Source organism: Sycon ciliatum, chromosome 7, assembly GCF_964019385.1.
Source record: "Sycon ciliatum chromosome 7, ocSycCili1.1, whole genome shotgun sequence".
Taxonomy (NCBI): domain Eukaryota; kingdom Metazoa; phylum Porifera; class Calcarea; order Leucosolenida; family Sycettidae; genus Sycon; species Sycon ciliatum.
The window spans coordinates 11,112,112-11,135,270 of NC_088649.1; the positions used below are offsets into that span (position 1 = coordinate 11,112,112).

The 23,159-nt window shown below is 49.0% G+C and overlaps 1 protein-coding gene across 1 annotated transcript in view; it reads left to right on the plus strand.

The window, feature by feature from the left end:
* The first annotated feature begins 91 nt into the window (after nucleotides 1-91).
* Nucleotides 92-23,159, plus strand: part of LOC135820972 (unconventional myosin-XVIIIa-like) — a 35,851-nt gene continuing 12,783 nt past the window's right edge. The window contains exons 1-22 of the mRNA XM_065334029.1: nucleotides 92-1,139; nucleotides 2,113-2,334; nucleotides 4,037-4,213; nucleotides 5,065-5,278; nucleotides 6,034-6,176; nucleotides 7,021-7,121; nucleotides 7,496-7,568; nucleotides 9,467-9,650; nucleotides 10,009-10,360; nucleotides 14,738-14,936; nucleotides 15,613-15,693; nucleotides 15,905-16,028; nucleotides 16,764-16,917; nucleotides 17,939-18,086; nucleotides 18,487-18,763; nucleotides 19,365-19,459; nucleotides 20,081-20,146; nucleotides 20,770-20,988; nucleotides 21,423-21,476; nucleotides 21,965-22,183; nucleotides 22,501-22,597; nucleotides 22,946-23,091. Of these exons, the coding sequence (XP_065190101.1) occupies nucleotides 387-1,139; nucleotides 2,113-2,334; nucleotides 4,037-4,213; nucleotides 5,065-5,278; nucleotides 6,034-6,176; nucleotides 7,021-7,121; nucleotides 7,496-7,568; nucleotides 9,467-9,650; nucleotides 10,009-10,360; nucleotides 14,738-14,936; nucleotides 15,613-15,693; nucleotides 15,905-16,028; nucleotides 16,764-16,917; nucleotides 17,939-18,086; nucleotides 18,487-18,763; nucleotides 19,365-19,459; nucleotides 20,081-20,146; nucleotides 20,770-20,988; nucleotides 21,423-21,476; nucleotides 21,965-22,183; nucleotides 22,501-22,597; nucleotides 22,946-23,091 (4,098 nt within the window). The 5' untranslated portion in view covers nucleotides 92-386. The remainder of the gene's footprint in view (nucleotides 1,140-2,112; nucleotides 2,335-4,036; nucleotides 4,214-5,064; nucleotides 5,279-6,033; nucleotides 6,177-7,020; nucleotides 7,122-7,495; nucleotides 7,569-9,466; nucleotides 9,651-10,008; nucleotides 10,361-14,737; nucleotides 14,937-15,612; nucleotides 15,694-15,904; nucleotides 16,029-16,763; nucleotides 16,918-17,938; nucleotides 18,087-18,486; nucleotides 18,764-19,364; nucleotides 19,460-20,080; nucleotides 20,147-20,769; nucleotides 20,989-21,422; nucleotides 21,477-21,964; nucleotides 22,184-22,500; nucleotides 22,598-22,945; nucleotides 23,092-23,159) is intronic.

Sequence of the window (23,159 nt, forward strand, 5' to 3'; positions counted from 1 at the left end):
TACAAGCGAACGGACTACGGAGTACCGGAGGAGCTCTACGGACGGTATTTTCAAACGAGCAATCGGATCCGTGCAGCCAGCATAGAGTGAAACCAGGGAGTAATTATTATTGTACTACTCCCTGAGTGAAACATTGCAAAATGCAAGGATGGTCGGTAGTCAGTGGTTAGGTCTACTGTTTTCAGTTGTACCAACTGTGGCTTTTCACACCAAGGAAAAGTTACGAATCCTTGTTGTAGTAAAGTTGCCTTGTTAGTTCTCAAGCTAACTTTTGTTGGGTGCTGTTAGTGAGCTCGAAGACGAGTACTCCCCTCGTCTGGTCGATGTTCTTGTAAAGCTGGCGTACGTGCTGAGCAGTTATTTGCTCGAGAGCAGAAGTAACTAAGATGCAGGCCTTGTTCAAGAAGAAGAAATCCAAGAAGAAGGAGGATGGCCTGGAGGGTGACCGTGCTCGTTCTGGCTCCTTCCAGGAAAAAGAAGGGGCTTCGCGCCAGAAAAGCAGCCATGCCTTCTCGGATTCCTGCTCAGATGCGGCAGCTTCGAAAGATAGGAAGTCCCTGAAGAAGCTGAGGAGCAAGGTCATTGCCAAGACTGTCTCAGCCGATAAGAAACTTGAAAAGACGGACTCCCTGGATGTAGACGGTGGGGAAATCGAAGTCAGTGCACCACCTGGTAAGCTTGTCCAAACACGGCAACTGAGTATAGACGAACGGGAGCTGTTCATCTCCATGACCCAATGCGAGAAGATGATATCAATGGACAGTGTTCGTCTTGGCAGTAGTGCACGACTCAGCGACAATCAGGTGCCTCGAATGGAGAGGCAGATGAGCGTCCCCGCATCCGATATCATCGCCAGGAGAGAGGGTTCCGCTTTCGTTCTGTCCACAAGAGCTCAGCGCGGTTTGCGCGTGGAGACTCGCCTTCTGCCTGGTGATATCCTGGTCTCAATAAACGATTCAGCTGCTGAGGACCTGAGCGACTCAGCTCTGGCTGAGATTCTCCAGACTGACGGTGAGGTGCAGGTTACTGTGCGCTCAGTGGCAACGTTACTGTGGATGGTGGGATGGGATACGCCAGTGCGTGCAGTAGCTGCTGGCCAAGTGGCACCTTCATCTTCCGCACTGGCAGTCAGAAATGAGGTAGGCCCAACCGAATTCAATCACTGAATCTTTTTTTGGGGGGGGGGGGGGGGGAGGGAGGCTATCAAGAGTATAACCCCCAAGAGTGTGCAACTCCCGCGCACCCTGCTATTGCGACAAAATTTCCAGTTGATGTAGTGCTCCTCGCACGACCGATTTACGATGTTGGTACAGGGTGTCAACGCGCTGCACGTGTTTCCTGGCCTTGAATGTCATGTACTTTGTACAGGATCAAATAGGTATTAGAGGTCCAGCATACATGTACATGTACGTCTGATGGTACGTGTACAGTGCGAGCTTGAAATGCTGTCAGGACAGCACCCATAGTGGCGGTGCACACTCTTGTGGGTTATGTACTCTTGGCCCTATGTGTTGCCACCCCATACAACGCATGATGATGAAGATGTTATCTGCCTCTATGGGAGTCGTAGGGTACAGGGAGACCACACAAGATCACAGTACCCAAATTGATATGCGTTTGGACCCCGGATTTGAAAGTTCTACTTCAAAGTACATGGTCTGTGGTCTACTGTAATGTCTTGTATAATGCCTCTTTTGAATACAAGCCAAATTTTCAGGATGCTCTGTTAACACATAAAGCCTGATTTTAGTGTTCACATAATAGCAATACCTGATTTGAATACAAGCCTGATTTGAGAAGCCCAGCCCTGACATCGACTTCTACAGGAATAATCCCTGCTTTTATACAGGACAATACGTTATGCGGCCTTGGCCCTGCTTGCCCCAAGCGCGGCCCAGGCAGGAGATGGCTGAAAGCTTGACCAGAAACGAATGTTATTGATGAAAGCGCGGTTTTGCACGAGTTCGGTTGGTCAACTTTGTGCTACAGCCCTGAATGATGATACCATACTGCATGGTGTTCGATACGATAGAAACCACTGTCCATTGTTCTGCAGTCCTGTACCTGAACTGCAGCTGTTCTTGTCTGCACGTGTGCTTGTGTTCTGTGCAGTCTCCGGCCCTTGCTCGCAGCGAACAGGAGCTTCTTCAAGAGCGTTCCTACCTGGATTCCCGTCATGTGTGGCTTATTCACCGCGATGGAATCACCACGGCGACTGTGCTGGACGGAGACGACGGCTCGCCGGCCTGTGACTTTTCGAAAACCGACTCAACACGCAGAGTCAAACTGGGCAGTGGTGAAGTGCTAATCGTGGATGACACGGATGTTGATAAGGTACCGCTCCCTGCCTCTACACTACTGCTTAGCATGGCTTGTGACATGCCATTTCCACATACCCATGCTCTGCATATTCTGGGGGGGGGGGGGGGGGGGAGGGTGGTGTACTCTTGAGTGCAGCAGGGAATAATTTAACCAGCATCGCATCGCAGTTTGCTACGCAATTCTTCTGAGGTGCGAAGCAACTTCAGATACTAGTGTGTGTAGCAGAAAACTGCGATGCATGTTGGTTTTTCACTGTGCCCTATGAAGCACAGTGCACATGCCCGGTGTGTCTTAGGTCGATTCCACACTACGCCGAAAGTGGCTTCGCCTTGAAGGCATAAAGTGGCTTATAAAGTGAAGCTGCATTCACACCTACAAGTGTCGATCACGGGACTTTGCTTTGAAGGTTAGACTTTGAGGCTTTCCTGTGCTTGATCTAGCAACGGCGGTAGTGGAGAGGCTCTTTGTTGGGCCAAATCCTCGAATATCACCCATATTCGCGTGCCCAATCTTGAAATTTGACCACGCTAGCGCGCGCTGTGTAGGCGGATTCCAGATCATAGGTCGAATATTTGTCAACCTCGCCAACAGGCATTCCGGTGGCAGTTTTCGTTGTGTATATCTCGTACAGTCCTTTCGCCTTCGTTTTCATGTTGTCGATTTTGGAATGGACGATCGACGCAGTATATTGCCTCCTCCCGGAGCTGTTCAGCAAACAAATTCAGCTTGATGGCGATCTCCTCCGGCGTAGCTCCTGCGAACTGTACCGGCCGGAGGTCGCCTCAAATATCCGCTCCAAAGCTCGATCAGCTTGCCCTCAAGCTCCTGGCTAAACATGACCCTAGGCATTGTTGACAGCTCACAACTCACCACAACTGAAAGATACGACAGGGAACACATTCGGAAAAAAATCGAAAGGCTGAAGAAAAGTCAAAAAGTGTCCTGAAAAGGTAAAAAGTTGCCTTGAAAGAGGGTGCTGGTGTTGCTTTGTAGACAACAAGCACTTTTCACTTTCGCGCGTTTCTCAAAGTGATCGCCATGGCAACTTGCCTGAAAAGTGCCTGAAAAATGGCTTTTTAGGCAGGATTTGGTGTAGTGTGGAATCGGCCTTAGGGATGAAATAGATGCACAAAGCTTTTAAAGTGCTGAGCTAAGCATCCGGGCACCAGGCTAGGTTTGCAACTAAGGTGTTACAGTGTACTTGTGGTCTGAGCTTGCACTCTCCAGAATGACAATGTTGTCAAGTGTCGAAGAAAATTGCTATGCAACATTTTCGAATTGCAATTCAAGTTTGATTTTGTGTAGCAAAATTGCTATGCAGAAGTTTGAAAGTAAATTATTCCCTGTGCAGTGTCACGCATCACGGCTGTCTTGTTCCCTCGCCTATCCGGATATTTTGTGAGACTGAAACGGGTGCGGATAGCTAAAGTTAAGATGATTGAGTGGTTCAGAAATAGAAGGCAATAGGCATGCCAAGTGGAGTGCTGAGGGGATTTGAAGTTGCATGTAGGGCTTCACACCTTAACAAAAAGTGGAGATTTTACTGTTCTATGCAGGTGCCCTAAAGTCAAGTTTCACTGTGCGGCTACATAGAGGTATGCTCCACTCTAACACCTTATGAACAGACCCCTGTGTGTGTGTGTGTGTGTGTGTGTGTGTGTGTGTGTGTGTGTGTGTGTGTGTGTGTGTGTGTGTGTGTGTGTTTGCTTACTAGATCAACCCACCGTCGTATGACTACTGTGACAACCTAGTGGTACTGAGGCAGCTGAATGAGTCCGCCGTTCTGCACTGCCTTCGCATGCGCTTCCATGCACGCCTCTACCACACGCATGCCGGTCGCCATCTCATCAGCATTGCCCCGAATTCGGAGTCGGCGCAGGATCTGTCCATGGTTAGTATAGAAGTGTGACTGTATACTGGGGGTGAACGGGATATATGTGAGCCAAACAGCTCACCGAAGAACCAATAAATCTTCAAACGTTCAATCTATGTGTGTGTGTGTATCTAAATGATGTGTTCCTTCATGGGAAATCCATTGTGGTAGTCACACCATGACTGGTTTAGGTACATGTATAACCATGGATTATATAAAGTGCACGCTCAGATCAAAAACATTGCAATCCAGTAGTTTTGACTCTAGACCGTGTTCTTGGTTTAAGTGCACTTTAATACAATGTATGTGGAAGCCAGAGAAACCGCAATATTTTCCTATTCCGGTCATTTGATGATCGTAGTAATATGTGAAACGCAGAGTTGCGACACAGCTTCCATCTCTCTTGTTTGGAAGGCTCTGCCCTATTATGGGCATTGAGCACTCTTCGGACAGTGGAGCACCCTACTTGATTAGATGGTGTAAGATTTTTCCTAACTTCTGATGCCAAATTTGGAATAGCCGCTACTGAAACGTGATGTGTTGTGTATGCAGTCGTGTTAGGTAGAATCCCATCTGAAGTGTAGCTTGAGCTCCCAAACTACAGTAAAACCTGTCAAGGCGACCACTCGGATAAGGCGACCACCTGTCCTAGAAGACCACAATGACCAGGACCGAGGGATGCTATTTCCAGTCAAATGACCCTGGCTAAGGAGACCACCTGGTAACAGAGACCACCTTGTGAAGGTCCCTTGAGCGAACGTCTTAGACAGGTTTCACTGTTGTTCCCATTACCTTGCCTTACTGTACACGTATCTGTCTCTAAGCGTGCTGCTACCTTGTCTGGGTTCTATATGTGTTTGCTCACACAGGGCATGGCTTATGTCAACCGCTGTCGTGCCGGCAACACCCCGCCTCACCCGATCTCGGTGGCGTACCAGGCACGCCAGCGCATGACACAGAGACGCCGCGACCAAACCATCCTGCCGCTGGGTATTGCCGGCTCTGGCAAGAGCTTTGTTGTCTCACAGGTCTTGACCTATCTTTCATCGACTGTGCAGAAAGCGAAGGGATGCTCGCTTACACGTAAGGATTTGGAGGTGTTCACTTGCAATTCGTCGAGCAGAGAGTTATCTCGGAACATGTGTGTGTGTGTGGGGGGGGGGGGTCTTTGCAGCTCGGCTCAATCAATGGATATGATGTGTTTTCCGTGTTTCACCTGATGCTTCGGCGAGGATCGACACTATATCATTTCACTGATCCATTGCTCCATCTCCATCTCTCTCTCTCTCTCTCTCTCTCTCTCTCTCTCTCTCTCTCTCTCTCTCTCCCTCTCTCACTCGCTCTCTCTCTCTCCTCTCTCTTCATTCTCTGCATGGTGTCCTGAGTGGCATAAGCGAGAGTGGCAATCCCGCCACACTTGCGGGAATGCACTTCACAATAGTTGCTCCATCTTTGTTGCAATTAGTAGTGTACTGTGTCTGTTGATTCTACGTGTACAATTGTATTCTAATGTAGACTGACACTGTTGAAGTCCCCGGGGTGTATCATTGGCTGAGGATCGTAATAAGAGCGAAACTTTGAGTTGCAACTGAACCTTGTTCTGCCTTCGGTGTACGTTGTCACTGGACTGCTGTAGTGATTTTCATGTTCTTGCTCGACTTTGTATGCTACAGTGCATTGCCGCAGTGCCCTATGTTCTCAAGGTGCAAACTGTCTGAACTCCAAGCACTCTTGTGTTGATTTGATCCAAGGGGGTGGTGGCGTTCCTGTGGATGCGGAAAACTCGGCCAAACCGTGACCGTTTAGTGTGTGTGTGTGTGTGTGTTGTTTGCATGCAGCTCAAAAGATCACGGACACACACTCCGTCTTGCAGGCATTCTCCTGTGCTGTCAACCTGATCCATGATAATGCCACGCGAATCTCAACACGCTTCAGTCTATCTTACGACGCCAACTGCTGCCTGATGGGCGGTGCACTACAGGTAATCGCTGGAGTGTGTGTGTGTGTGTGTGTGTGTGTGTGTGTGTGTGTGTGTGTGTGTGTGTGTGTGTGTGTGTGTGTGCAGGCCACAGCAAGCTGTTATCAGTGTTGCTTGCCATTTTATCACCAGTTATTTGTAACAATTTTTTGAAAAGAACTGATGGTGATAAGCAAGTGTAAAGCTGTGTTCATAACTGGCACGTGCACTCGTGAAACCACACGTTGTGTGCGTCTTTTGCTGGCTTTTTGGGCCGTCATATGTATGGAATGCGCCGAAAATGGAAATTCCATTATGTATTGTTCAGCACGTATCAGGTGCGTACTAGCGTACACGCCAGTCACTTTGACTGGCAGGGTCAAAATGATTAGTACTCGAAGGCATCACACGACCTAACTACTACTGGAGTTTCTGTTTTCTGTGAAAGCCTCCACGCATTTCTGGGCACGCATGAAGTGCAAACATATCACGTACACGCACCAGTTATGAACACAGCTTAACTTTTTTGAAACACTAAATGTGTTGCTAGTTGAGGTACAACAGCCTCTTTTTTACGGGCAAACAAAACACAATTTGCACTTTATGGAAGAGTGGAACACTATTCAAGTAGTGAAAACAAACATCGTGTCTTCATTGCTGTTTGTCACCATTTCTGAGAAATGGACGGAAGCCATGTCTTCTACATGTAATACTTGCCTTTTATCCAGTCCATTAGTTCGCCATCATTGTACTGACTGGCACGGTTGGAAAAGAACTACTCAGTACTTGCAGCAGGACACTAGTTATTGCCAAGTTGGTGTGTATTTGAAGGCATGGTCTCTCTTTTCCCATGTTGTCTTGTGTTCAGACTGTGTTCTTTGAGAAATCACTGGTGACGCGTTCCAAAGAGTCAACACTCAACTTCCATATCTTCTATCAGCTGTGGTTTGGAGCAGACAAGCAACTCAGGTAAGAACTCTTTCTCATGCTCTCTCTCTCTCTCTCTCTCTCTCTCTCTCTCTCTCTCTCTCTCTCTCTCTCTCTCTCTCTCTCTCTCTCTCTCTCTCTCTGTGTATGTGTGTATGTGTGTGTCAGTGTCGGTATGCGTACGTGCGCTACCATAGAGCGTGTCTAAACTGACCGCTCAAGGGACCCTCAGGCGTGGACATGTTGTTCCCTTGAAAATGGCCGCCATGGCCCTGGCTGTTGCGGCCAGTGTGCAGGAATCTTAGATTTAGTATCTGTGGACCTCCCGTTCTCCATGCTCCCTCGGTCATGTCTGTGTTTTCCAATATCTTCTCTGTTTTCTTTCTTGCCCTTGTTCCCTGTGTTGTCGGTAACAGGAAAGACCTTGGATTCCTTGCATACGAAGAGACCAAGCTTCCGTGCGATTTCTTGCCATACTTGGCGCTTTTCGTAAGTACTCACTCAGGGCGCATTCAGACTACTACAGTACCTGTGTGCTTTAGGACTGCAGTCTGCATAACGATTGGTCGAGGAAACTGCCCCTGCTGAGGTTGCTGAGCGAAGTCCAAACGAATACCCTTTACTAGGTTAAGAACAAACTTATTACTGGTATAATAAAGAGAGCCAATCATCATAACGTATGGCCGTACGTCCATCCAAGCCACTCACCTCGTGGGCCAAAGATACTTCTTGCCCGAGTCGGCATTGCTGTACGTCGAGCGGTGGTGCGGCTTCCCTCTCCCGATCACCCAATGGGGCGCTTCCAGTTTAAAGACTGGCCTGGGCAGGGAGAGGGATGAGTGCGGTGCTGCGAGCTCGACCGGGAGCTATGGAACGACGCAGACCCGCTCTTGTGTGTGGAGGTGACTGGGTTCGTTGGCGCACACAAAGCCTGATATTGCTGATTGATGGAGGAGCGGAGCAATTCCCGTCGACGGAACGACGTCTGCAAAGATGCGCTCCCCAGCAGTGCAATGATGTTGGAGCACTGCTTACCGAGAACAGCACAGGCATCCGCATTCGGGGGGGGGGGGGGGCTACGGAGATTCTCCCTTACCGAGACAACCGTATGCAACGCGGACATGGTCAGGTCCTGCGTGTTTCTGCATTGACACATCCTGCGACCGTTGAAACCTGTCCAACTCTTTCCAGATGCACGGGTTGACAGTCGGCGTTACTGCGGAGGGACAGTTCGAAGGACGCTTAGATTGGCTCCGGAGCTCCTTCAGATAGTCCTTGTCCAGGCACTTGGAGCAACAAGTCTCGACAAAAGATGCGAGAGACTGGTCGACCTCTGGCCCCACACTCTCGTCGCCTACTGGCCTCAGAGTCAAATCATTCTCGACTTGATGCTTCTCTCATGGCTTGTCGGATGGCTTGTCGGATGCGAAGTCCTGACTGTCAATGTCCAGGCCGAGAACAACTTCAGGTTCCCGTTCCGACATGTCATTCATGGCGGTATCGCCGCCTTCCGACAACAGGACGTGACGAGATGGTGAGGCCGACCTATGACGTCTAGGGGAGACTGAACTCCTACGTGATGGGGAGACTGAGCTCCTGCGGCAGGGAGGGGGGGGGGGGGGGGGACTGAGCCCCGAGACGGCTCCTTGCCGCATCCTACCATAAGAAGGCTAGTAAGGTCCGCGAACTCGGCCCACGCATGGTGTAAACAAAGGAAACTTCTCGACGGCGCCTCTTAGACCTATGATGCTTAGGCGGAGGGGAGACTGACACAAAACGCCTACGAGAATCGTCCATTGCTTCAGGAAAACGAAAGCCGCAAGGACACCCACAACACAAGGAAAAGCGCAAAGCAAAAACACTAACCAGATTCGAGGAACGCTTGACCCAACTGAGCCTGAGGGTTTTGGGCATGTGGTGGTGGCCATATTGCACCATGGCAACGCACACAAAAAAAGCACTGTGTGCTGTAAGAGTGCAGTGTGAGCTTTGGGACTGCAGTGTGAGCTTTGGGACTGCAGTGCAGGCGGGTACAGCTCTACCTGCCACCACCTCTGGCTGCTTTCTCTCGACCAGATCTGTGCTGCCACTTGACCCGGCTTACCGACCCTGCTGGTCTGGCTCTGGTGCTGGCGCGTAGCTCTTAGGCCAAAGCAACTGCGTACTCTGCTAGAGAGGATGTGCAGCTTTCATACAAGTTCCTTCAAGCTCCACTGCAGACAGAAGATTTCCTTTTTTGTGGCAGAAGTCACTCGTATAATGTCACATGATAATTATATCAACCATGCATATCATTAGGCACACAGTCAGAGATTTTTTTAAACATATTCACATTGATGTAAGGCAAGCATCATAGTTCTCTGTCTTTTGCTTGTGCCCGTTTACAGACTGAAAAGCAGCAAGAGGAGTGGCGTCAGCAGTGGTTCAATACCTGCCATGTGCTGACAACCCTGGGTATTGGTAAAGATGAACAGAAGGGCATGTGGATGATCCTTGCAGCCATCATACACCTTGGCATGGCCGGTCTGGAGCAGCCATTAGGCGCCAGTCGACGACCGTCAACCAGTGGCAGTAAGCACTGCAGCAATAGTGTTGCTTGGCGTTGTCATTGCTGTTGACACAGTAGTCGGTGTTGGTGGAGGTGGTGCTGTTGTTGCTGTTGTTGCTGTTGTTGTTGTTGTCGTCGTCGTTGTTGTCGTCGTCGTTGTTGTCGTCGTCGAGTGTTGTTGTTGTTGTCGTCGTTTCCTTTGACACTGCTGGTGTTATTGTAGTCATTGCTGTTGACACTGCTGATGATGGTGTTGTTGTCATTGCCACATGTTATGTTGTCTTGTTGGTTCTGATTTTGTTGTTTCAAATCTATATTCTCATGATTGTTGTTGTTGTTGTTGTTGTTGTTGACGGTGCTGTTGTCCTTGCTGTTCTACAGCTGGCATTCCCCCCAGCACACCGGCCAAGGCCACGTTTGAGAATCGCGTGCCCGCTGTCTGTGCCGCTCGTCTACTCGGCAGTGATGTCGATGAGCTCATCGGTTACATCACGCAGTCGTCCACCGGTACTGGCCTCATGAGCTGGGAATCGTCCGCCGGCTGCATGAAGCCGTCCTTGTCATCGGAGAAGATCAACACGTCCACATCACTTGCCAAGATTGCCTTGCTGGGCCCTCCGTCTTCTACGACCTCGAAAGCGGACAATGAACCCGCCAATGTGGACGTTGTCGCACAATTTGCCACAGGACTCTATGAGAAGCTGTTCAGCTGTGTCTCGTCGCTCTTGCAGAAGTAAGACATCGTCATCTGTGGGCAATGTTATGAATCAGCTCTGGTGATAATGATATACAGGGTTCTAGCCAGGTCAATATAGTAGGGGGGGGGGGCGGGCATGGGAAAAAGTTACCCCATGACCCATTTTTCCATTGTCCAAAATTGTCTTGCCATGCAAAATGCAACATACAGGGTGAACCCCGACTTCACCCCTCACAAATGTGCCTTTATGAACCCTCTAGTAGTGACTATCGACTGTATTTTCGTTGAATGGCGTGAAAAAACACAAAAATCGAAAAATGAGTAGGGGGGGCAGCACTTTTTCACAGGGGGACGCGCAAAAGGAGTAGGGGGGCGCTGCGCCCCCCTACCCCCTTTGGCTAGAACCCTGATATACCATAGAATCCCGCGGATAAGCCCATGGGCTTATACGCGGGCATGGGCTCATACGCTGACATCAAAATAGTGCATTGAAAAGTACCAAGGAAGTAAGAAGTACATTGCTGAAAGCCACTGTGCAAACAAAAACAACCAATTATTGTGTTGAAATGTACAAAAAAAAGGCTTCAGTCATGTACTACGTGTATACGTACATGGTATGATCAAGAGTCCATAATTTATGGACTCTTGAGTACGATATAGGCCCATGGGCTTGTACGATGAAGCTTTGTGATGTTCCAACATTCCCTGGGCTTACTGTAAGACATAATTATTATTATAACGAGTCGCAAATTTAACGATTGTCCAAAATTCATAGGTTAACGAGAAGATTATGTTAACAATCTTGCAGTATTCTGACATATACACACACAGCATATATGAAGCAGTACGGCCTCAACGGATTTATTATAACGAAGAAATGTCATCCGTTAAAACGTTAGATTTGCTTCCTCGTTATATATACATGTCTTACAGTATGCTGGAGCATGGGCTTATTCGCGGGATTCTACGATAGTAATAACTACAGTTGTGGCAAGTGAAGTCCGACACTTGGCATAAGGGACAGCGCTACACAGCTTCCGGCCGCTGTCGCCATGCGTACATACGGTCTTACAACTAACATTGTTTCAGCAAGCATCCTGGTACTAACTACGCACGGACCTGGTCGGTGCATGCATGCGGTCCACATCGTACTGCACTGTGTCCCATGCATGGTGTACCATGTGCACCCCACTGACTGTGTACTGCAGCTAAAGCAGAGTCACGTTCGTGATCGATCATATCCGCGTACTGTTCACTAGCAGTAGCACTACACTTCAGTTCACTGTTCAGGCAAGCTTGCAAGGAGATAGGCTAGACAGGCATGCACTACCTCGCCTGAAAAACACATGCACGAGAAACAATCGAGAACACAGCACACGTTTTGTTTCTCCAAGAGGAGACTGATTATTTAAATCAAAATCAATACTTTGTGTGTCCACCATCTTTGTCGATCACCTCCTCCACTCGCCTTGCCATCGAGTCAGCGAACGGAGCAACTTCGGCGGGTTCCAGGGCACCCCGTTCGGCATCCAGTGCCGCGCGCAATTCCGCGGCAGTTTGACACTCATGCTTGACAATGTTTCTTTTCAGAACTGCCCACACGCTCTCGGTGGGGTTGAGGTCGGGAGAGGAGGGAGGTTGAAACATTATAGACGGGACGCCGTTTTCCAGGAGGAAGTGCTGCCCCTCCACGGAGCGGTGACAAGTGGCGTTGTCCAGCTGGAGTTGCCAGTCGCCGTCAAAAAAACATGTTGCCTGCTGGCGCAATGTCCGTCATAACGGCTTCGGCAAACGTTTCACGGTTCCACGTCAGTGCAAAAGCCAAATTCCCCACCGTGCCAAAGATGCTGATGGCTCCCAAGGCATGAACTTTGGCAGGGAACTGACTCTGCTCCACCGTTGGCTTGCCACCGCGGGGGAACCACATGCAAACTTGCCCGTCTGGCCCGACAGCGAAGCAGGCCTCATCCGCAAAGACGATCCGCGCAAAATCGTCGTCGCGGTGCAACATCGACCACATCAGGCGTACTTCCTTCGCGGCTTCGGTCAAGGCTGATTTCCTGTAGGGCCTGCCGTACTTGTACCCAATGCGGTTCAGAGAAAGGCGAACAGTTCTGGTGCTGGCTAGCTCACCACTGGGTCTGTGTAGATCCAGGGCGTTGGCAATCTTTTCGCTGCTGCCATACCTGCATACCTGCACTAGGCTGCAGGTGAACAACGGGAACAGGATAGAGAATTGGAATAGGATCGTCTTTCTGACATAGCCACTACAGTAGCGCTGTTCACACATTTTGGTTTGAAACAATAGCCGTTGACCATGCTGTACAGTAAATGAACCATAATTGCGCCATAATTGTCAATGTGCCATGCACACTTCGTTATTCATTGATGTTTTGTGAATCCCAGAGGCAAACGCAAACGCTGTTTTCCAATCGTGTAATAACTCGTCGTGATTTGCCTGAATAACAATGACAATAACAATGACAATACCTGTGGTTTGCGATGAACTCCTGCACGATGTCCATGCCAACAGGTGACAGCAGCGGAAAGCTGCCTGAGCCAGGTCGCCGGTCCATACTCTGTCCCTGCCGAACTCATTCGATCGTGTCCCTTAGGGCCGGGTTCCACTGCGGCTCCGCTGCTCGTCTTTCGCGGCTTGAAACGTCATCATTACCATAAGCTGGAGCAGCGAGTCCGCAGCTCACCGCGAGCTTTTGCTACGATTCTTGACCAAAAACTGCGAGCCGCGGTCGCGGCTCGACCTGTTTCCCGTACTTTGCATTGTTTTGTACGCCAGAATTTTAAAATTCAAATTTTAATTCGTTGCGCAAGCCAGAACACAAGGATCTTTTTGATTTCGCGCGCGCGCGCACGCGCGCGCAGGCGCGCGCGCGCAGGCAGGTGAAACGTCATCAAAAAGTGTGGAGCACGACCGCGGTACCGCGATTGGTGAGTGTCAGTGGAACCGCGCTGCTCCGCTGCATGCAGCCAAGTGCCGCGGAGCAGTGGAACCCGGCCCTTACCTGATAACGAAAGAATCAGAAACACCACAAAGTTCAAATATTGTCGTACATTTATGACTCTTTTCAGATTCGAATATGCAGAAAAATCTTACCTGCGTACGCTTATACTTAAGTAATAGCCGGTGATCGCCATAATCGGGCAGGGCAGCGATGTTCTCCCGTCTTTTCTTCTCGTTGCCACGAAAGAAAACATGGTTCGGTACTGGCTGATTGCCTGCCATGATCCGAATGACGAACGTAAGAAAAGGGTAGAAAGGAACAACGTGCAGCGAAGAAGATTCTGACTGTGCTGGAAAAGATCGTCTGCTTCGAAGGTTTTTTTGTTTTCATCTTTGTAATCTTGCGACGCTGCTGTGAAGGAGTTTGTTTTCCGCAATGCAGTGATAACAATTTCGAAGAACAAGTTGGTAATCCCTAGGCCCTCCTTGCCTTGACCCTGTGCTGGTGAGAAAGTGCAGGACTCCAGGAGTACGAGCGTGTTCTCACAAAAACCACGCATATAGTGCGTATCAAGGTACTGACCTTTCGAACTTTTCAGGGGACTGTTTGTACGGCTTTGTCGTAAAATGTACGTCTTACATCACCAAAGTTGAAACGGGGTGCCGTCCCCTATGCCAAGTGTCGGATTTCACTTGCCACAACTGTAGTACCGTCAAGTACCGTCGATCCACCCCCACTCTACTTTCCGCTCCGTGTCGAATTTCTGCCTGCGAAGCGACGTCGGCATATACGACGTTGAACCTACGCATGTACTGCTGTACACAATATGTGAGAGTGCAGGATGAAAAATGTGCGCAATCCAGCATGCCAGGTCTGATCCTCTGCTTTGTTGTACATCATACTGCACTTGAACGACTTGATCTAATTCCCGTCCCCTGCCGAAAAGCCAGCTGGGAAACGACACGGCGTGGAGGGGGGGGGGGGGGGGGGGCAACGGTACTTTACGGTAGTGATATGTTATAATGCGCGGACGAAAACGAGAACATTGCTATCGAATAATAGCCCTGCTCGAGTCAAGTCAACTTCTGTCTGTTGAGTTCTCACTGGTGACGGTGTTAAAAATATCCATGGAGCCAGATACACATTCTCGCAGTGTTTTCGAGTCTCACACAAACTTCGTATGATCATTGTTCACGTGAGACCCATTGCAGCAAAAAAATAATCTAGGTGAACTGTGCTAGACGTTGCAGCTTGTAGCAGGATTACACCATGCGCTCAACGTGCAAGGCCAAGCGATCGGCCACCATTGTTTTCGTCGGGTATATTGTGGATAAGTGTGTTTTCCTGTGTGTGTGTGTGGGGGGGGGGGGGGGGGGTGGGGGGTGCATGTCGGTGTATGGATGTGTGTGTCCATGTGTATGTGTCCATGTGTGTGTGTCTGTGTGTGCAGGAGTATTGAGCCTAACCTGCAGCAGCCTCCGTCTTACTCCATTCACGTCCTGGACATGGCTGGCATGCGCTTTGCCGGTGTAGACGTGCGCTCAGTTGCGCAGCGCTTTGAGGATCTGTGCCACAACTACCTGCATGAGAAGCTGCAGGCTGTCTTCCATCAGACTGAGTTTGAAAACGAACTTCATACGTATAACCAGGTCAGTTGCATGCAGCTGGGTCATGATTACATCATTCCTCTGACCGATGACGTAATGGCTACATCAGTGTGATTTTAATGACGTTGGATGGTGGCACTTGGAAAATGCTGTGCAGCATATCTCAGCTTGCCAGCTGGTGTGATGATTTACTCGTATTCTTGTACAAGCTCTCACTCTCCTTCTCCTCCCCTTTCTTGCTTTCTCTGTACTTCTTTCATGTCTACCTTGCTCATTCACTCCCTTTCTCTCCCTCTTTCTCCCTCTCTCTCTCTCTCTCTCTCTCTCTCTCTCTCTCTCTCTCTCTCTCTCTCTCTCTCTCTCTCTCTCTTTCTCTCTCTCTTTCTCTCTCTCTCTCTCTCTCTCTCTCTCTCTCTCTCTCTCTCTCTCCCTCCTTCCCTCCCTCCCTCTTCCTCTCCCCCCCCCCCCCCATCTCTCTCTCTCTCCCTTTCTCTCTCTCTCTCTCTCTCATTCTCTCTCTTTCCCCCTCCATGTACCTCCCTCATTCTCTCTCTTGCTTTTTGTCTCTATTTCTCTATATCTATTTCTCTACCTGTTTTTCTCACTATCTGTATCACTCTACTCCCTCTCTCTCTCTCTCTCTCTCTCTCTCTCTCTCTCTCTCTCTCTCTCTCTCTCTCTCTCTCTCTCTCTCTCTCTCTCTCTCTCTCTCTTGCAGGAGAACGTGGATTGTAATTTTATCTCCACCATGCCACCCTGTGATCCCATCATCGACACGTTTGAACGCTACCAAGTCAGTGTAAGTGTGCCTGCTTCAGCAGAGTGGTCGCTTTTGACTGTTAGCTACTGCTAATCACATGCGCTCCTTGCTTCTAGTTTGCACTCACACACCAATGAATAGCAATGCTGCTACACTGTATTGGATCAGGACGCTGGCGATGATGTCATAACTGCAAGGTGTGATCACATGACTTGCCCTGATGATGTCATTTTCTGTGTATGTATTATAGAACCCTGCCGCTAGGGGTGTGCTGTATCTCATCGAAGAAGAGTTCAGTGCTGAGGGAAAGCGAGGCGGCAATTCATCCTTCATGGACCGTGTCAAGGACAGCCATGGTTCAGCGTCTGGATCAAGTAAGTCTAGTCTTTGTTCTTTACCTACCAGTTTCAGTACAACAGGTTGTGAACCATGTGTGTTGTGACGCTATTAGTTACCCAGTGTTTAAGTGGCTGGAGTGATTGCAGTAGGTGAGTGGTGCAGGGTTGAGTGTGTTAGCGGGCATGATCAGGGTGAAGTGCTGCTAGCCTTGCGAAACACTCTGAAGCTAGAGCAGTGTTCTGTTATGTGCCTCGTTACTCGACCTGACGTTGGTGGCCTTCGGATGTGTGTGTGTGTGTGTGTGTGTGTGTGTGTGTGGTGTGTTTCCACGTAACCTTTACGGCAGTGGGTCAACAGGACAGGACAGTGTGTGTGTGTGTGTGTGTGTCCGTGCGTGTCCGTGCGTGCATGCGTGGGGGGGGGGGGGGGGGCATGCTCCATTTTTTCCTGTGTGCCCGACCCTAGCCTTGGTTTCAGGGAGAGATAGTCAACAGCTTGGCAATTCAACATCCGTTTGAGTCATCTTTCCGAGGTTCTTTTGAATCACTCTATCCTCTCTCGGGGAGACACACAGGACCAGTTTCTGGTAGTAAGGAAGTGCAATTACCTGTGTGTGTGTGTGTGTGTGTGTGTGTGTGTGTGTGTGTGTGTGTGTGTGTATCGGTGTGTATCGGTGTGTGTCGGTGTGTGTGTGTGTGTGTCGGTGTGTGTGTCGGTGTCGGTGTGTGTGTCGGTGTGCGTGCTTACTTACTTACTTGTTTTTGCATCAGGTGACGCAATCTGCCACATCAGCTCCCCGACTAGTTTCTTTATTCGCCATGGACAGAGTCACATGCCCATCGAGTACAGTACGACCAACTGGGCCAGCAGTATCCATGACAACCTCGGCACGAAGGCAGCCGAGTGGTGCCTCAACGATATTTCGTGAGTATGCCCTGGGGCGCCGTGATGACTGTGAGCGAATGCTATGTGTCTGTGGGCTGGGTTGGTGGGTAGGTGAGAGAGAGAGAGAGAGAGAGAGAGAGAGAGAGAGAGAGGGGTTCTAGAGAACATTCACTCTGTAGCAAGAAGGAGCCACGGGTGTGTGTGTGTGATCCCCGGTAGCCTAATCGGTAGGACACTGTCCCGGAAAGACAGGGCTTTGAATCCCGCTCGCGGATCCTTCTTTTGCAACAACTTATGCAAGACCGGAACAGGGACCCTTGAAACATCATTAAAACATCACCTTTCAGTTTGTACTGTTCTTAGGCTGTTGCAATTGGAAACATATGTTCTTGCGCCAGGAGCAGCCAGAGCAGTGTTCTCTGTGCTGTGGCGGCATGGTGTACTGTTTGAGATGACCTGTCTTGTGGTTTGTCGTTCTTGCCATGGTGGCTGTGATCACTATTAAAGGGGCCGTCCAAGGTTACCAATAATATTATCAAAACGAAATGTTTTCGTTTGGGGGTGGGTGGGTGGGTTTGATGGAGTTTCGTTTTGAAAATAATTATTGAATGCTGATGGAGAATGCCCAGTTACTTCTGGGTGTCGAAAATTGACATCAATATTTTATTGGAATTCGCTTTACCTGCAGAAAAGGTGGGTGGGTGGGTGGGGGCTGAAAAATACTAAAACTTTTCGTTTTGTAAAAACAATCGGTAACCCTGGACGGCCCCTAAGCATACTGTAAAACAGGGTATTTTCGGTGTAACTTTAATTTCGGTGACTTCGGTAGAAATACCATGCACCTAGTCCTAATTGTGACCTACATTTAGATTACACCTAAATGGCACAATGATTATGCTGTATGTGATGGGAATACCGGTTACCTAATTCTAAGTCACACCTGAAATCCATCAGGTCCCTGACACTTAAATTTACATGTTTTACCGTATGCATGATGCTGTTGTATACAGTCTCCTCTTCAGTACACTTGTACATGTTTTTTTCTGGATTTTGTCTGCAGAGATGGTCCCGTGTTGTCTCTGATGAACACTAGATCCAGCTCTAAGTCACTGGGCACACCAATCAAACGTGGCCCGTCACTTCGCGCTCCATCCGGCCGACGTGTCGGCAGCAGGCGCTCCGTACCGGCATTGCTGCGACAGCAGGCGGTGAGTTTACTTTGCTCTGGCAAGCAAGGGAGAGGGGTTATGTGTAATCGTGCAAGGCGGTGTGGTGCGGGTGGTTGTGGTGCTAGCAGTGGTGATGCTGGTGGCAGTGGTGCTGGTTGTGGTGTATACCCAGCTGCTTATCTGATTGTTAATGCTGTCATGATAAACTCCGGGCCCGGTTTATCCGGCACGTTCCAGGTTGTACAGGTTGAATCCTGAGGATACCCAACTTCTGGGAGCAGGGAATTATGTTTTTGTCTTGTCCACAGCACATCGCACTTCACATCAGATGGGGACTCGACCTCTCATGTTATTCTACTCCGTTATCTCACCACTTGGTGTACTTCATAGCATTAACCACATTACACTGTCTGCTCCGTCTCTTGCTCTTTCTTGCCAGGAATCGTTGTCGGACGCTCTCGTCAACGCCAAGCCATTCTATATCTTCTGCATTCGGCCGCAGTCCGGCAGCACATCGCGCATGATCCCTCTGCTGGACGTGCTCCACACGGACGCTCGCAGTAGCCTGACGTCTAGTCAGTCGTTATTGCGTTCTGAGTCGCTACCCATGGCATCGGCCGATATTGACGAGGAGGAGCAGGGTTTCAATGTGCCCTATGTGCGACTTCAGGTGCGCAAGGCTGAGCTCATCAGTGCTATGCGCGTCTACAGGCAAGGTAGGTTTGTATGAAGTAGTAGCACACTCTGTGTCAAAGTATGTGTGTATGAACGTGTGTGTGTGTGTGTGTGTATGAATGTGTGTGTGTGTGTGTGTGTGTATGAATGTGTGTGTGTGTGTGTATGAATGTGTGTGTGTGTGTGTATGAATGTGTGTGTGTGTTTATGAATGTGTGTGTATGAATGTGTGTGTGTGTGTGTGTGCGCGCACGCGCGCGCCATATTTCTGAAAAGATTATCCGATTGTGATGAACTATAGCTCATTGGACCGGTCTTGGAAAGGCCTTACCAGGGTTATTTTTAGGAACCCTTTTTGTGCAGCTACCAATTGTATGCATAGATAGCTCTGACCTCACTTCGCATTTTTCCTTCCAGCGGCTTTTATGTGACTCAGACAGTTTCAATGTCTTACACTTGTTGTACACTTGAAAGTTGGTTATTATTGCTCCGTCCACAGTCAGATTAGTGTTCCTGTGCGTCTCTATTCCTTATTTACCAAGAGAACTGTTGCTCAGAGATCTGTATCACTGTGTGTGTGTGTTTGTGTGCGTGCGTGTGCGTGCGTGTGTGTGCGTGTGTGTGTGTGTGTGTGTGTTTCAGGTTTTCCGGAGAGAATATCATTCCAGGACTTTGTCCGCTCCTTCCAAATCCTCAACCCTCGCCCACCGACTGATGAAACGGTTGACGATAAGATTGTAAGCTCAGGGTAGAGTAAACATGACTTTGCAAAGTGACCTGTGACACACACACACACACACACACACACACACCGCACACACACACACGCACACACACACACACACAGCACCACTACCGCCACGAAGAACCCATGATACCCCAAGAGTGTGCTAATCCAGCATGTAGTGCTATCTCAACAGAATTTCAAATAGGTGACCTTTTTATGCTCCTCGCGCTATTGAGATACAACGTTTGTATTGTGTATCAACGTATCACACGTGTTTCCTTCAACTAGTTTGTACAGGATTAAATAATGGGGATGTGGCCGCCACACACTTGGGGGTTATGTACTCTCAACATCAGCCATACACACACCACCACCAGTGCATCACTCCAGAGACAGGGGGTTATAGTATCATAGCTCTAGCAACCTTGCATCCAGCCTACTACTAGTAGTACCTTGTCTACTTGTCATCGTCTCTCTCTCTCTCTCTCTCTCTCTCTCTCTCTCTCTCTCTCCAACTGACTGGGTTTTTAACTCTTTTTATTATTCCCAAGGGAGGTTTGTCGGAGATTGTGTTGGTTGTGTTGTGATCATGATATTTTCTGTCTCTTTTCATTGCATTTTGTGTTATTAGGCTGCTCAGAATCTTCTCGAGGCTCTGGCTGTCGACAAGTCGTCATTCCGCCTGGGATGTAGCAAGGTAGGTGGCCGTCCTGTTGTTTATCATTGCATGCTTGCTTTGGCGACCACGAGTACACTTGCATGTGTGCCAAGTCACCTTATCTTCCTCTTTGCTGCTATTCGTTTCATTATTTATTTTACATTGGAGTAGATTTGTGGACTGGAATCATATCTATGAAGCCTCACTCCTCAACCCCAGTACCGGTATCTTTACTGCCATTCAAATCAATCATATGACACCAAATTTGCGGGCCTGGCCCATCATCATCATCATAATATAGATTTAAGGCCGATTCACAATACAACTTCTTGCGACGCGACTTGCGACACATGCGACGAGCCGCGACAGCGACACATGGTTCACAATATTCTTCATGTTTGTTGCGACATCCGGATATCCTCATGCACAAGTAGTACTATGCACGTGCACTGCACGTGCACCCAGGGTCGAAACTGTACTCCATTTGTGTATGTCGCGTGTCGCATGTCGCAAAAGTTGAACTTTCTTCAACTTCTGCGACAGGTGCCTTGCGACAGCTCGCGACAGGCATTTTCTTGTCGCGACTGTCGCAAATCGCGTGTCGCGTCGCAGAAAGTTGTATTGTGAATCGCCCTTTACCCTTTCCTTTCTATCTGCTGCAGATCTTCCTCAAATCCGGCAATCTGGATCATCTCCGTGCTACACGTGAGAAGCAGCTGGAGAACACGTTTATTCAGTTCCAGGCACACGTACGCGGTGCTCTAGTGCGTAAGCATTTCCAGCTCCTGAAGGTGCACAATGTAGCCGTGCGCTGCGTGCAGAAAAACGTGCGCAAGCTGCTCAAGGTGCGCGAGTGGCCCTGGTGGAAGCTCTTCACAAAGGTATGTACAAGTATGTTGGCAATGTGTGTGTGTGTGTGTTTGTGTATGCGCGTATAGTAAGGTTAAAGGATGACGTAACTCCTCTATAGCCTTGTCATGATTTTTAATTTCTTCCGCCCACGTCCGCACGGAGTCCTTGGCTACACAAAATGAAAACCTCTCCAAAACAAACTTCAAATTCCTTCCTGTAGGCTGTACTGTACTGTAATTGCAAGATTTCGATTTACGCGTCAAAACTTTAGCGAAAACACTCCTTTTGCTAAAATCGCTTAATATCACCGGCGCTGAAATTAGCCGCTTTACAGTATTGTCTACAAGTAACTCGTTTCCTTTAGCGAACAGTGATGGCAGTTTGACATGGTCTCTCTCACTCACGATGTGTTCCTTCTGCGTGTGTGTTCTGCTGCTTCTGTTGCTGCTGTTGCTGCTTGTAGGTTGTTCCATTGCTCGATGTTCACCGGCAAGACGAGGAGCTCAAAGCCAAGGATGTGAGTGCGGCAATGTTGTGTTTCTTGGCAGCAAACAAGTATATTTGTGCTTGCGTGTGCTGGCATTGAGCTAGTCCACTTCTATTTCCCATGTAACTGGTCCGTACTATTAGCTGCAGTGGAACTCACCGAGTACGTAATCTGAGAAGACGTACACTCGCTTAGTACTAGTTTGGATCACGGGTGTATTCCTTCATATTGAATTGTGTTGGATAGTAAATACCTTGAATACTACATACACTTGCTTGCTCCCCATCGAAGTACGCCTTATCACAGCTCCACTAACATCTAATCTGATTCTATCTTGTTGTGTTCGACTTTGAAATTGTACATTGCATCCAGGGACATATTCACTTCATGTATCTGTTGTCTTTGACTGGTTGCTACTGCTAGCACTAGCAGTGTGTGACTCTACTCTTCATGTATGCTTCATGACAAGACATCCGCTTCTCTTACTATACTGTGCTCACTGTTGACATGCTATGCAGGATGCAATCACAACTCTGCAGAACCGCGTCGACAAGCTACAGAAGGAGACGGCCGACTATGCGGAGGCCAAACTGGAGATCACCAGGCTGCAGGATCGTGTTCGCTCACTGACCGATTGCCTTGCTGACGAGCAAGCGGCACAGGAGCAGAGTAACGAGATCCTGGAACAGGAACAGATGCAACGATTGAGACTAGAGCAGGAGGTGGCTGAATTACAGGTAAATATCACCATCCCTTTGGACAGGGAGGTAGACTGCAAGCTTGTTTCACATGTGTGTCAGCGCCAGCTGTCGGAGATGATGTGATTATCCGTGTTTCACCTGATGCCTCGGCAAGGATCGACACCATTAGTATTGCACTGATCCATGACTGTGCCTGCACTGACTGTAGCACTTCTCAGTGTTAGTCTCTGTGCATCTGCTGTGTGATAGAATATCTGATGTGTGTGTGTCTATGTGTGTGTGTGTGTGTCTACGTGTGTGTGTGCGTGCGTGCACGTATATGTGTGTGTGTCTACGTGTGTCTGTGTGCCCAGGCCGAGCACAGTATAGTGGTCAAGCAGAATGAACAGCTGGGACTGCAGGCAGCAGAGGCCATGCTCAATAGACATGCCTTTCCGGACAACGATGGCGGTGAGTTGCGTAATCCAGGGACTGCTTTCAGATCATGGTGTTGTCGCATGTCACGTGACTGTAGCCACCTGGACAGCCAATCAGTGAACTCCGGGAGCTTGTAATGTTTGCCAGCATAAGCCTGCTTCTTTTGCTGAGCATGCCAATACAGGTCTACTCTCGTTAAGAGACAACCTCAAGGGTTTCAAGAATGTTATCTTATAACGAGTATTATCCACTATCCGGATTTGCATGTATGACTGTTAAAAGCATTTCAGGCATCAGGGGTTTTGGATGTTGTCTACTAATGAGGTTTGTCTTGTATCCGATGTTGTACTAACTACTGCTTCTTCCCCATTGCATACACAGATGACAGTGATGATGGCGAGTCTCTGATGAATATGAGAATACGGGTTCTGGATACGGAACACAAGCGTGCACTGGATGCTGTGCGCGCCGAGCTAGAAACTGAGCGGGAGGACAACGCCTTCGCCAAGCGCCAACAAGATAAACAGGTACGTTGCCAGGCTGATTACTGCTGACGCTACTGCTGCTGTTGCTGCTGAGTGGTGTTGGTAGTGGT